At 39.1% G+C, this 12,250-nt stretch overlaps 2 protein-coding genes across 22 annotated transcripts in view; one reads left to right on the top strand and one right to left on the bottom strand.

Annotated features, from left to right (window-relative positions):
* The window catches only part of LOC105488234 (calcium voltage-gated channel auxiliary subunit beta 2), a 405,027-nt gene that overhangs the window by 383,685 nt on the left and 9,092 nt on the right, over positions 1–12,250 (top strand). For all 14 annotated transcript variants that reach the window (XM_011752112.3, XM_011752110.3, XM_011752118.3 and 11 more), the window contains one exon: positions 5,556–5,665. In XM_011752112.3, coding sequence (XP_011750414.2) covers positions 5,556–5,665 — 110 coding nt within the window. The remainder of the gene's footprint in view (positions 1–5,555; positions 5,666–12,250) is intronic.
* The window catches only part of LOC105488236 (NOP2/Sun RNA methyltransferase 6), a 123,686-nt gene continuing 121,414 nt past the window's right edge, over positions 9,979–12,250 (bottom strand). For all 8 annotated transcript variants that reach the window (XM_011752126.3, XM_071070420.1, XM_071070422.1 and 5 more), the window contains 2 exons: positions 11,552–11,649; positions 9,979–10,176 (listed from right to left, as the gene is read on the bottom strand). The gene's annotated coding sequence lies outside the window, so the exon portion shown is untranslated. The remainder of the gene's footprint in view (positions 10,177–11,551; positions 11,650–12,250) is intronic.

The raw sequence follows: 12,250 nt of genomic DNA, 5'->3' as shown, positions 1-12,250 counted from the left end.
AGATCATCAGCGGCATCAGATTCTCATAGGAGCACAAACTGTACTGTGAACTGTGCATGCGAAGGATCTAGGTTACACGCTCCTTAGCAGAGTCTAATGTCTGGTGTTCTTTCACGGTCTCCCATCAACCTCAGAAGGGACCATCTAGTTGCAGGAAAACAAGCTCAGGCTCCCACTGATTCTACATTAGGGTGAGTTGTAGAATCATTTCATTATCTATTCTGATGTAATAATAATAGAAAGAAAGTACACAATAAATGTAATGTGCTTGAATCATCCCAAAACCATCTCCCCACTCCGACTGAACCGGTCCATGGAAAAATTCTTTCATGAAACTGGCCCCTGGTGCCAAAATGGTTGGGGACTGCTGCAGTAGCTAGTATTTGTTGGTTTCAGGATTATTTTACATTTCTTAGTATAGTACTTTCTTTCTAGACCACACCTACTACTACAACCATTTCTAATTTATATTGACTTTTGGCAGGGGATGCAAGGGCAGGAGGGAAACTTGTAGGAGGACAAGTATTGTTAGTAAGTGACCAAGCAGGCTGGGCACAGTGGCTCATGCCTGTAATCCCAGCACTTTGGGAGGTGGGTGGATCACGAGGTCAGGTGTTCGAGACCAGCTTGGCCAACATGGTGAAACCCTGTCTCTACTAAAAATACAAAAATTAGCTGGGCGCATTGGCGGGTGCCTGTAGTCCCAGCTACTTGGGAGGCTGAGGCAGGAGAATTGCTTGAACCCGGGAGGCGGACGTTGCAGTGAGCCGAGATCATGCCACTGCACTCTAGCCTGGGCAACGGAGTGAGACTCTGTCTCAAAAACCAAAAACAAAACAAAACAACAACAAAAAAAGTGATCAGGCAAATAACTGAAAGGAGAGAATGAGGAAAACAAAAACTATTATAAGTTTCAAGGTATGAAAAGGCTTTATAATCAAGGACTTCATAACCAAATATTCCTAATTAGATTTTTAAATTTTCCATATCTTTAAGAAATATTTTTTCAGTTTGTGCCAGGAACATAGAACCTTTAGCTTGGACCAAGGCTACCAGACACTGGCCAAGTATAAAAGGCGTACCTCTAATCCGCTCCATTTAGCTTTTGTTTGTTTATCCTTGGCTCTGTCATTTATCACAATTTGGAATTGTCAAATGAGCCTGAACACTAAAAAAATTCTGCTAACAAAGGCATTGTGTTTTCCATGCCTGAGTCAACCCACTGCCCTTTCCTAAATGCCAAAGATGGGGAAATGGGATGGAATTTCCTGGATTACAACTTGTACTTAAACCTGAGTAAGTTTTGAACTTGGAAGACACATTCCAGCCAGAGAGGGTGGATTTTGGACCCATGTTCAAGTGTATCAACCACCCAGATTGGTTTTATTTAAGAAACAGATGAACAAAATATCTTAAAGTATCTGTTTTTTTTCTAGCCAGAAGTAATTTCCGCATGGTTTAATAGACCTGTCTTGGCTCATCTTGACTTATAGAGATTGGGGTTCAATATTCTAGCCCTGTTGTCCCCAGTTAACAGTCCTCAGAGGAAGAAACGAGTCGGTAAGGCAGACTTGAAAAGCCACGTACAAATTTAACATTTTTACCCATGGCAAGACATCTAGAGTAACTGAATTATTGACTGTCTTTGCTTTTAGCAAGGCAAGACAGCAGTAGAGGATGAAAATTCATCAAAAGCATCAGGTGTGTATGCACACATGACATTCTAAAAGAGAAAAATGAATTATTCCTTAATCATCTATTAAATAAGCTAAATTTATTTTATTTTTTTTAAAGTTTAAGCCCAAGAGGAGAAAATATGAAAGGAAATGTTAGTTATGCAAAAGGTTCTAGGTAGTCAAGAATTCCTTTTCTTTTCTGAAACCCACTTATATTCATTTGCAGAAGCCCTGGGGGCTTGTGAGAATCACATTCTGGTTAAGTAGTGTCAGTGTGTCAGATCAAAGAAGAAATAAATCCTTCTCCTCCTTCTGTTGTGTGTAATAAAGTAGCCCATTTAAAACTCGATTCACAGTAACCAACTGTGTCATGTAAACAAAGCAATCTTCAGATTCACCTTGTAGGATGGTGACAGGTAAATTAACAAGGAAATTGAGAACAAGAAGGAAAGCTACCTGGGATAAAGTCAAGTTTCTTTTTTTTTTTTTTTTTTTTTTTTTAATTCAGTGACTTTCAAAACATCAGCAATCAGCCCTGAAGTGTTTGGAATGCATACTGAATTGCTATAGGGATAAATATACCATTGCCAGAATCTTCTGCAGTACAATCTTACTAGAAATCAATAATCCCAGGGCTGGGCGCAATGGCTCTCACCTGTAATCCCAGCACTTTGGGAGGCTGAGGCAGGCAGATCACTTGAGGCCAGGAGTTTGAGACCAGCCTGGCCAACATGGTGAAACCTGTCTCTACTAAAAGTACAAAAATTAGCTGGGTGCAGTGGTGGGCACCTATAATCCCAGCTACTCAGGAGGCTGAGGCAGGAGAATCGCCTGAACCCAGGAGGCGGAGGTTGCACTGAGCCAAGGTTGTGCCACTGTACTCTAGCCTGGGTGACAGAGCGAGACTCTGTCTTTAAAAAAAAAAAAAAAAAAAAAAAAAAAAAAAAAAAATTTAAGCAAATGTAAAAAGTTGTTTATCTCATGGAAACCACGAGGAAAATACACAAGAAAAAGTACATTAGGCTGGGTGCAGTGGTTCACACCTGTAATCCCAGCACTTTAGGAGGCCATGGGAGGAGGACTGCTTGAGCTCAGAAGTTTGAGACCAGCCTGGGCAACATAATGAGACCCTGTTTCTACTAAAAAAAAAAAAAAAAAAAAAAAAAAAAATTAGGTGTGGTGGCATGCACCAGTAGTCCCAGCTACTTGGGAGGCTGAGCCGGGGGATCACTTGAGCCTGGGAGGTTGAGGCTACAGTGAGCTATGATCACACCCTTGTACTCCAGCCTGGGTGACAGTGAGATGCTGTCTAAACACACACACACACACACACATTATATGACATAGTTCATTTGACTATTATTTACATAATTACAATAAATATTAAATATGGAGCCAGCCAAAATTACAGTTTGTCTATTTGAATCTCTCTGGGACATTCTAGCCTGCTGCAGTCTAGACTGTTTCTCTCTGTGCTGGGTGTCATTCTGGAACATTCTGTGTTATGTCCTTGGGGATTCCTTTCACCTTTCTTTTGGGTCGAAGCTCCTCTTTCCCAGATCCCTTGATTTCTTTCAAGCTTTCCTGTCATTTGAGTCAAAAACCTTCTCCAGTAATTTCCCTAGGAAGAGTACATACATGTTTTTTTCAATAGCCTGAATGTTTACAAACCTTTCTGTTTAATTGCTAGTTTAAATGCTTATGGTATTCTGATTGAAATAGTTTTCCTTTCAAATGTTGAAGCCTTTTTTCTCCATTATCTTCTGGCCTCCATTGTTGCTTTGAGAAGTACAAAGCATTCTAGTGCTTGACCCTTTGGGACCTGTCTTTTTCCTCTGAAACCTTATGGGTTTCTCTTTGTCCCCAGTGTTATGAAATTTATAAAAATACGTCTTGGTGTGGATCTTTCAACCCGTGTGCCGGACTCTTTCAATTCGGAAAATCAGACCCTTAATTCTGGAATTAATTCTTTATTTTCTTTCCTCTGTCTTCTTTATTATCTTTTTCTGAACTACTGTAATTTGGAATTTGAACCTCTTGGGTGATCTCTACTTTTCTTACCTTTCTTCTCCGGTCTTCCAACTCTTTTGTTTTACCCTTTGGAGATGTTACTTTTCTTTTAACCCTTCTTTTGATTTTTTTCTATTTCTATTATCACGTTATTTCCAAAAGCTCTTATTCTAAGTCTTTAAATATAAATTTGTTCTAGTTTCATAGATAAAACCATCTCTTAGCTTTTAACTATGAATAATTGTCATAGTTGATTTTTCTGTTTGTTTTGGTCTCTCATGTTAGAGGTCTTCTGAAGATGCCTGACAAAAGTCCTGCGCTCGAATTTTAAAATAAAGCATAAAATAATTAATCAGAAGTTCTGTGCTCATAGGTGGAGCTTGTCAACTTTGTGTTTCTGTGTATGGCAATCTTGCTAGACAATTTACATAGGAAACCTCCAATATCATTATCTTTGGGTCTTTACTCTTTGGCAGTCAGATTCCCCAGAGAAGAATCATCCATTCTGACCCCTGGGGATATAAATATAAGCCTGGTTACCAAAATTGTGCAATGAGGAAAAAGGCTGAAGACTCAACATTCAGAATCCTTTCTTTTCCATCCAATATTCCCTGCTCCTGTTCTGTCTAGGGTCTCCTGGTCAGAGGCCCTCTTGTATTGCCTGCAAGGTAACAAATCTGGGGTCTTGTACCACACAGGAAAAGAACTGTCACCTGGCTATTTAGTATTGTGAAGGGGCGGTGGAGGGCTGTAACTGAAACAGACTTTTAAACCAAACCTTTCCTTTTCGCCCCACCTTCATTTGCTACCTTCTTTAGAAATATTGTGAGCCTTCAATTTTGCTTCACAGCTTTTTCCTACTGCTGACTTGAATATTCAGCTTTCTCCAGTCTAAGTCATTTGCTATTTCCAGCTCCCAAATTTTGTTGCTCTCATTTCTACCTTATCTAAAATGATACTCCCAATTCATTATTGTCTTTCATAATACCCTGTATGTTCTTTCCACAACAATCATCATCTTTAATTATTTTCCTTTATTATTTATCTCTGCCACTAGACCATTAGCTCTCTGAGGGAAGACCGGTTCTTATTTATTCTTCATGCCTATCACAGCACTGAACTATGGCACAGAGGCTAGGAATATAGGGTCAGGAGTCTGGGTTCAAATCCCAGTTCTCCCACTTAGTAAGTACATACCCTTGGATAAATAATCTCTCTGTGGTTCTCATTCTTCATCAGCAACAGTGAGATAATAATAGATGTTTCTCCTAGAGCTTTTTGGATGATTTAATAATTCAAATAAAGTGTTTAGTACTTATCTGACACTTGTAAGCAACCAATAAATGCAATGTAAAGCAGGTGCAGGACAGGCCCAGGTGTGGTGGCTAACATCTGTAATCCCAGCACGTTGGAAGGCTGAGGTAGGCGGATGACTTGAGGCCAGGAGTTCGAGACCAGCCTGGCCAACATAGTGAAACCCCCTCTCTACTAAAAATACAAAAATTAGCCAGGTGTGGTGGCACGCATCTGTAATCCCAGCTACTCCAGAGGCTGAGGCAGGAGAATCACCTGGACCTGGGAGGTGGAGATTGCAGTCAGCCAAGAACACGCCACTGCATTGCAGCCTGGGCAGCCTGGGCGAGACTCTGTCTCAAAACAAACAAACAAAAAACAAAGTAAGGCAGGTGTAAGATAAACAGAAATGAATAAGTCAAAAGAAAAAAAAATGAGTAAGTATCCTAACACATATGGTTTGAAAATATGGTCGCTATATATATTTCAAACTTAGATGAATTGGGGGCATATACTTCTATGCCCTTTGATTAGACCAATAACCTTAGGGTCTTCTGTGACTTTTTTCTCCAACAGGATATCCATCACAAGGGTCACCGCTGACATCTCGCTTGCCAAACGCTCAGTATTAAACAATCCCAGTAAGCACGCAATAATAGAAAGATCCAACACAAGGTCAAGCTTAGGTAAGTCTGTGCAATGAGCTTACGCTTTTTAAACTCTCCTCTCCTGATGTTGATGATGAGAAGATCTAACAAGATGATAATTCTATGTGTCACAGAGTATAGGAAAAACAGGCGTGTGCTGCCAGTAGCTGTTGCTATGGTCTTACTGATTTCATGGTGTGGAAGGATTTGTTATGATAGTTTGAAGTTAAGAATTCCACAGGCTGTCAGCATTAATGTTTTGGTTGTGGTTTGTTTTCACTAATGTGAGCTTTCGTGTCTGCAGACTCTAAGATCTCCTGGCTTTGCATCAGTGTTACCATGAGCAAGTTTATTAACCTTTTGAAGTTTCCATTTCCTCATCTTAAAAAAAGAAATAACTACCTCCTAGAATTATTGCAAGGATTAAACATGATACGTGCTCAATAAATGATAGCCATTATTATGCTAAATATTCCTTAATTCCTGATGTATATCAATAATGAAATCATACTCGGAGAGTATAATTTGTGTGTTTGGAAATCGGTAAAGGATGAAATCAATTTTTATTTATTGATAAATAAATATTTATTGATAGATATCGATATGTTTTATTTGTAAAAACAGTGTAGGGAGTTATTGTGTTTACAGGGTGGTATGTGGATACTGCTTATTAACATGTACTGAATTGATCAAATTGAAACCCTTCTGCTGCTATTTAATCTTTTTGGTATGTGCTTGGAGTTTTAGGTTAATCACTGTTACACAAGTTGCTTATTGGATTGTTGGGTTTCTGTTTTTATAAAGTAAACTTTCTGAGAGTTGTGTCAGATCTTTGAGCTTAATTTTTCTCTGTTTATAGGTTAGATATACAAATCCTCTGAGAGGCTGGTTTCTAACATAGAAGTTCTTCATTTACTCTGAAGTATGATTATATAAATAATAGAAAAACTGTTATAAATAATAAGCTTTATCTGTTAGCAACGAGCATGATACATTATAGAACTCAGTTTTGTTTCTCACCTAACAACCCTTCATTGGCAAAACTTCAGTAACAGGTTTAGAAATATATTTGAGGAAAAAATGTAATCATGTGTTTTGCTTACAGCAATTCCTTTTTATGTCCTTATCATCTGTCACACTTAAAACTCTTTCCACACATCATTTGATGCTCACAAGAATTACTTTTTATTTTGCTTTTTTGAGAGAGGGTCTCACTCTGTTACCCAGGCTGCAGTACAGTAGTGTGGATCAGGGCTCACTGCGCCTTGACCTCATAGGCCCAATCAAACCCCCCACCTCAGCCTCCTGAGTATCTGGGGCTACAGGCACATGCCACTACATCGGGCTAATTTTTTAAAGAGATGGAGTCTGACTGTGTTGCCCAGGCTGGTCTCAAATTCCCAGGCTCAGGCAGTCCCCCTGCCTTGGCCTCCTAAAGTGCCAGGACTACAGGTATGAGCCACTGTACCTGGCCAAGAATTATTATTAAAATGCTCATTTCATAGATTAAACTGAATTAACCAAGTCAGGTAATTTTTTAGACTCATTAGTGGAATCAATTACTTAACAGATTTCCTTAGATTGCCAAGATTTTTTTGCAACTACTGATTATACATTGTTTTTAAATGAATCTTCCAGTCTATGTATTTCATAGAGCATACACTAGATGCCAAATATCACGCGAAAGCCCACAAATAAAAAAATGAACTGATGAAGCCCCTTCCCTCAAGGAGCTGGGTGTAGCCATAAGGCGAATCATTGAAGAGCCCATCGAATAGAGGGTAATGAGCAAAGTGGTCCAGCCATGAACTGGCTGCCAAAGAGCTGATGCTGCAGGAGGCACAGGGAAAGGCTTTTCCAGGGAGCTGATCCTCAGCTGAGACTTAAAGATGACAGGATTTAGCCAAGAAAAAGGGAAAGGTGTGCAGACGGGTGACAGTGATTTGAGACAGTGAAAGCCACTACAGTCTTCTAAAAAACGTAGGTGCTTCATTTCAGCTAAAATATATGGTTTTAAAAAGAGGGAGATGCGAGATGACACCAGGGAGATAGGCAGGGGTAAGATGTGAAAAGTTTGGAGCTTATTTGTATTAGTCTGTTCACAGGAAAAAAAAATGTGATCATGTGTTTTGCTTATAGCAATTTCCTTTTTTATGTCCTTATCTGTCACACTTAAAACTCTTTCCACACATCATCTGATGCTCACAAGAATTACTGCTAATAAAGACATACCCGAGACTGGGTAATTTATACAGGAAGGAGGTTTAACAGAATCACAATTCCACATGGCTAAGGAGGCCTCACAATCATGGTAGACGGTGGAGAAGGAGCAAAGCGACGTCTTACATGGCAGCAGGCAAAAGAGAGCGTGTGCAGGGGAACTTCACTTTATGAAACCATTAGATCTCATGAGACTCATTCACTATTAGGAGAACTGCATGGGAAAGACCTGCTCCCATGATTCAGTTACCTCCCAGCAGGTCCCTCCTATGACACGTGGGAATTATGGGAGCTACAATTCAAGATGAGATTTGGGTGGGCACAGCCAAACCATATGATTATTCTTAAGTTGGTAGGTGACCATGTACAGACCAGAGGGATTCATTCATTTAGCAAATACTTGAGTACCAACGATGTGCCAGGCATTATTTTGGTGCCAGGGACACAAAAGTAAAGGACACAAAGTACTCTTTCTCAGAGTGTTTGTTTTACAGGAAGACATGGACAAAATCTTGTATATATAGACAGACAGACAGATGGTTGGTCAGTGGTTGAGAATTCTAAAAGCAGCAGATCAAGGAGTAAAGAGTAAGCCAAGGAGGAGGCTGTAATTTTATTATAATAAAAATGCAAAAAGTACAAAAATGCAAAAAAAAAAAAATGCAGTTGGACAAAGTGATCTAACACCAAACCCATTTTATAATAAAGTGTAGAGTATCTCATGTGATGTGTTGAATACTAAAAGTGAGAAACAGAATGGTTGTATGGGGACTCAAAGTTCGGTTCCTACTGTACGTATATTGCTTTCACACTCTCTAAAGTTGAAAAATCTTTAAGTCAGACCATCGTAAGTCATGGACTGTCTGCACTTACTGTAGGCCAAGTACTGTAATAATTGTAAGGGAAGCTTTGCGTATGGATTCATTTAGTCCTCATTTCCATAATACAGATAAGAATACTTAGGTTCTAAGAGGTTCAATATGTTACCCAATGACCTTACAGCTCTATGAAGTGATGACGCTTCACTTCTGCCCCCCGAAGTCACTTTGATATGTAGCAGTGGGGACAGAGTAGCAGAATTTACTAGTGTGGGGAGAAAGGTAGTTAGAGAAGGCTTTACAGATTTTTTGTAAGATAAGGCAGGTACTGGTCAAAATTAAGAGTTTTGTGTGTAGTAATTATGAAAATGGCATTGGAATAACACATATGGCATTAAATAACTTATACTAGAGGTATCTCCAGGTCTTAATTCCTAACTGACCACTTAGGTGTCCCTCAACACTAGCCACAATGAAAGTAACCATCTCCACTCTCTATTATTACAGTATTGTTTGACTACAGAAACCTCCTTCTAAATAAGTTAACTTCTGTTTTTTGTTTTTTAAGTTCATAGCACCCAGGTTTTAAGACTAGTACTCATCAGTTATTTTTCCTGAGTCTTCTCCTCCTCCCACCCTGATAGGCCCCAGTGTGTGTACTGTTACCCTCTATGTGTCCATGTGTTCTCATCATTTAGCTCCCACTTACAAGTGAGAACATGTGGTATTTGGTTTTCTGTTCCTGCGTTAGTTTGCTATGGATAATGGCCTTCAGCTCTATCCATGTCCCTCGAAGGACATGATCTTGTTCTTTATGGCTGCATAGTATTCCATGGTGTATATGTACTATGTTTTCTTTATCCACTCTATCATTGATGGGCCTTCAGTTTGATTCCATATCTTTGCTATTGTGAATAGTGCTGCAGTGAACATATACGTGCATGTATCTTTATAACAGAATGATTTATATTTCTTTGGGTATATACCCAGTAGTGGGATTGCTGGGTCAAATGGTATTCCTATCTTTACGTCTTTGAGGAATTGGCCTACTGTCTTCCGCAATGGTTTAACTAATTTACACTCCCATCAACAGTGTATAAGCGTTCCTTTTTCTCCACAACCTCAACAGCATCTGTTATTTTTTGACTTTTTAATAATAGCCATTCTAACTGGTGGGAGATGGAATCTCACTGTGGTTTCATTTGCATTTCTCTCATGATCAGTGTTGTAGCTTCTCCTCTGTATCTTAGAGGAAACATTGATTCTTCCTGGGTGTTGTTTATAGATATTACAGATATAAAGCATGGAAAGGTATTATTCATTTTTCAGTTTGTTTTAATTCAGTGGGTATACGAAACAGTGGGAGTTGAGGAAAGCTTGTCCCCTCTTCAAGATGCTGAGGTCCATTCTTTCATTAGCTAGGGTCATGTGCGTCCGTGTGAAGAGATCACCAAACAGGCTTTGTGTGAGCAACAAGGCTGTTTATTTCACCTGGGTGCAGGCGGGCCGAGTCTGAAAAGAGAGTCAGCAAAGGGTGGTGGGATTATCATTAGTTCTTATAGGTTTTGGGATAGGCAATGGAGTTAGGAGCAATGTTTTGCTGGCAGGGAGTGGATCTCACAAAGTACATTCTCAAGGGTGGGGAGAATGACAAAGAACCTTCTTAAGGGCGGGGAAGATTACAAAGTACATTGATCAGTTAGGGTGGGGCAGAAACAAATCACAATGCTGGAATGTCATCAGTTAAGGCTATTTTCACTTCTTTTGTGGATCTTCAGTTGCTTCAGGCCATCTGGATGTATACATGCAGGTCACAGGTGATATGATGGCTTAGCTTAGGCTCAGAGGCCTGACACTAGGCCAACTCAAAAGAATCAAATTGACTTTCAGTTTCAGAAACAAACATTGGGGGAGTTTCTGACATTTCTTTATTACAGTAAATTCTGATCATGATATACTCTGTCAAAGGAAAATTCCATGCATGGATATATTCCTTTTTAAAAGCATCATTTTTACTTTGAAGTCAAAAGTATTATCAGAATTTGTCATTGATCCTTAAGGTTGTATCTACTAATATGGTGTTCCACCAGGATTCTGAAAGTCCACTTTAAAATCTTTTAAAAAATCTTTCCCTTTAATTAAAGGAGTATAAAGTATGTATGTAAGGCTACCAGAAATATCTTTATATATGTGTATATATTAAAACATATGTTAATATATTGACATAATAGAAATAATATCTGTATATGTAATATTTTTTAAGGTTATCCAGATTTTATACAACGAGCACATATTAGGGCCGGGCGCAGTGGCTCATGCCTGTGATCCCAGCACTTTGGAAGGCTGAGGAGGGAGATCACTTGAGGTCAGGAGTTTCAGACCAGCCTGGCCAATATGGTGAAACCCTGTCTCTACTAAAAATACAAAACATTAGCTGGTCCTGGTGGCACATGCCTGTAATTCCAGCTATGTGGGAGGCTGAGGTGAGAGAATCACTTAAACTGGGGAGGCGGACGGAGGTGAGCCAAGACTGCACCACTGCACTTCAGCCTGGGAGATAGAGCGAGACTGTCTCCAAAACACACACACACACACACACACACACACACATTAAACTTATAATCAATAAAAATAGTGCTCAATCCTTTAAAAGCAAGGAGTTACATGGGATGCTGTGACTATCTGAACACTTATTATTAACAGATGAAACAAAGATGAAAATCTTTGTGATCAGATTTCTTAATTCTTACAATAAACATTATTTTACTTTGGAACTTGACTGGGGTTCAGTGGCCCAATGTCATTTTAAAGCTAGTATCTCATGTAGTTTGGGCCCTGATTTTTTAAAGATATCTAGGTAAACAAAAGGACTCAAGTCATAACATACCGTGAGGCAGATGGATTAGTGACCAGAGAGATACCTTTTCTTCAATAATGTACTAGTTAAAATTATCTCCAGGAAGCTTCTGGCATGAATCAAACTGCCTAAGAGGAATTAAAACATAATTGTAAATCCACATTTGCTAGCATAAAAGTCTCATGGAATTCAACCTGCATGACTGCAGTGGTAACTGTAAGCTATGTACTCTGCTTTATAGACCTATGCTGCCTAGTAATAGTAGCTTCTGGCTATTTATTGAATTTTAAAAATTTAGTTGCCTGTTCACACTAGCTATAGTTCAAATGCTCAGTAGCCCATTAGCTGTTGCCACGCTGGATCACATATAGAGGATATTTCCCTCATCGCAGAAAATTCTGTCAGTCCTGTTTTTGACTCTTTGGAGATCATGGAACAGTAAATGAACTGAATGTAATTTTCTTGGAGTTCAAGTAGATATTTAAATGTTTTGTGATGAGTTTCTACAAATTTTATACTTTAGATTTCTGTAGTGCTGCCTCTGAAAACTGCCCTTTTAAAGCGTGACTACTAAAGGGGTATTCCTCTGATTGGAAAATATGAGGTGTGCTTTTGGATAAGTTTGTTACTGGTGCCATTCATGTCTTTCCTGTTTGATTTTGTATTTCATCTTATTAATAAACATATCTAGACGGCATACAGATGACATGTAAACATAGATCAGCCCAT

This window comes from Macaca nemestrina, chromosome 9, assembly GCF_043159975.1.
Source record: "Macaca nemestrina isolate mMacNem1 chromosome 9, mMacNem.hap1, whole genome shotgun sequence".
In the NCBI taxonomy this organism is placed as follows: Eukaryota; Metazoa; Chordata; class Mammalia; order Primates; family Cercopithecidae; genus Macaca; species Macaca nemestrina.
The sequence above is the reverse complement of the archived record's forward strand: the minus strand, read 5'-3'. Positions and strand labels throughout refer to the sequence as shown.